This window comes from Mus caroli, chromosome 7, assembly GCF_900094665.2.
Source record: "Mus caroli chromosome 7, CAROLI_EIJ_v1.1, whole genome shotgun sequence".
Taxonomy (NCBI): domain Eukaryota; kingdom Metazoa; phylum Chordata; class Mammalia; order Rodentia; family Muridae; genus Mus; species Mus caroli.
Genome location: NC_034576.1, coordinates 27,992,162 through 27,994,062, shown reverse-complemented (window position 1 = coordinate 27,994,062; position 1,901 = coordinate 27,992,162). Strand labels below are relative to the sequence as shown.

Genomic DNA, 1,901 nt, shown 5'->3' with positions numbered 1-1,901 from the left:
ACTCACTTTGTAGACCAGGCTGGCCTCGAACTCAGAAATCCACCTGCCTCTGCCTCCCCAGTGCTGGGATTAAAGGCGTGCGCCACCACGCCCGGCCTAGAGACCCTATCTTTAAAAAAATAAAAATTAAACTGTTTTGGGCGAGCGAGGTGGTTCAGACGGTAAAAAGCTCCATCCTCAAGCCTGACAGCTTGAGTTCAGTTCCTGGGACCCACATGGTGGCAGCAGAGATTAGACACTTTGCTTCAGTAGGCATATGGGGCAAGTGAAGCCATGTTGGATGTAGACACAGGCCTCCTCGTCTCAGAAGGTTCCACTGTGCAATGCCTTCCTCAGAAGGTAGCCGTGTCTGCCATGTAAGATAGATAGTAAACACCTCAGAGACACAGGCTGTGTGACCCATCGAGGACGTGAGTCTACATGGAGTCCACACGGGCTGGCCGTGCTCTGCGGTTCATATGGATGACAGCCCAGCAGAGGGGTGGCATGGGAGCAAAGACCTGCTGTCACCTTGAATCCTTGAGGCTTCTACAGCTACCATAAAAAGCAAGACAGCTGGGTACCTTAGTGCATGCCTGCAAGCAACCTCAGTACTAGAGAGGCTGAGGCAGAGGTGCAAGCTCCAGGCCAGCCTGGGCTACATAGGGAAGCCTAGCCTCAGAGGAAACCAACCAACTCACTGACTAGCAAGAGACAAAGAATGGAGCAGACTGCACTGGGGCCCAGCCCTTGGAGGCTGGCTATGGCAGACAAGCAGTGAGAGCCTCCCCTCCCCCAGCCTCACCTTTCATCCAGCCCATCGTGTATTCTTTTCTGCAGGAGGTGTTGACACAGTGTGATGTGTAGAAGGTGCCGTGGGCCTCCACCAGGTCCTGGGGCTCCAGCCCCGCCACTCGTTCCAGCGTGTCTATGTTCTGGAGGGGGAGGGGAGGTCAGGAAGACAGCCAGCCCTGGTGGCTCTGAGAAGTGGCATGCAGGGGATGAGGAAGGGTGAGGATATATGGAACATGCCCGCTTCCCCAGTGGGGCCACAGAAGGTTGCTAAAGGATGCCCATGGGATATTCTACAAACTTGGGTCACTGCCTCTATTTTTCAGAGAAGTTCTTTTGTTAGAGAGCCACGCACATTCCCTCCATTTGCCACACATTTATTGCAATAAATGTATCTATCTTCAGCATCTCCCTCAGATGTGGCATCCTTGTGGGGATCCCACCTGAGTAGCTTGTATGTGACAGCTCTGGCCAAGCATTAACATAAATAAAGTGAATCAGGTCAGCAGTGGTGGTGACTGCCTATAAGCCCTGCAATTGAGGCAGGAGGACAGCTTTAAGTTTAAAGTCAGCTGAGGCTACATAGCTAATGTCAGGCCAGCCAGGGCTACATGGGAAGACCTGCCTCAAAAAAGTGAAATAAATAAGCAATAAGTAAATAAAGCCAGGCATGGTAGGCCATGCCTATAATTCTAGACTGCTGTAAAGGTGAGGCTAGCCTGAGGAACAGGGTGAGATTCAGGCAAGCTGGGACAAGACTAGCACCTGTCTGGAAAAGCCACAGTAAGGGCTGACAAGATGGCTCAGCTGGCAATGGTCTTTGCTACCAACATAGCAACGTGGCTTTGGGCCCCGGACATCACATGGTAGAAGCAAACGCCTTCCCTTCAGTTGTCAGCTAAACTTTACACACACTAAATAATGTAATATGAATAAATAAAACAAGAGAATGACTTATTTGTTTCTTTGGGGGGGAAATGGTTTTTTGAGACTGCCTCAAACTGGAGAACCTCCCTCCAGAGTGCCAGGATGACGGGGGAGCACCGCCACACCCTGCACTCAGGGATGCTGCATGACAGGGGAGCACCGCCACACCCTGCACTCAGGGATGCTGCATGACAGGGGAGCAC

At 51.9% G+C, this 1,901-nt stretch overlaps 1 protein-coding gene across 2 annotated transcripts in view; it reads right to left on the bottom strand.

The window, feature by feature from the left end:
• The window catches only part of Sirt2 (sirtuin 2), a 24,899-nt gene that overhangs the window by 5,590 nt on the left and 17,408 nt on the right, over positions 1–1,901 (bottom strand). For both annotated transcript variants that reach the window (XM_021166051.1, XM_021166052.1), the window contains one exon: positions 785–914. In XM_021166051.1, the coding sequence (XP_021021710.1) occupies positions 785–914 (130 nt within the window). The remainder of the gene's footprint in view (positions 1–784; positions 915–1,901) is intronic.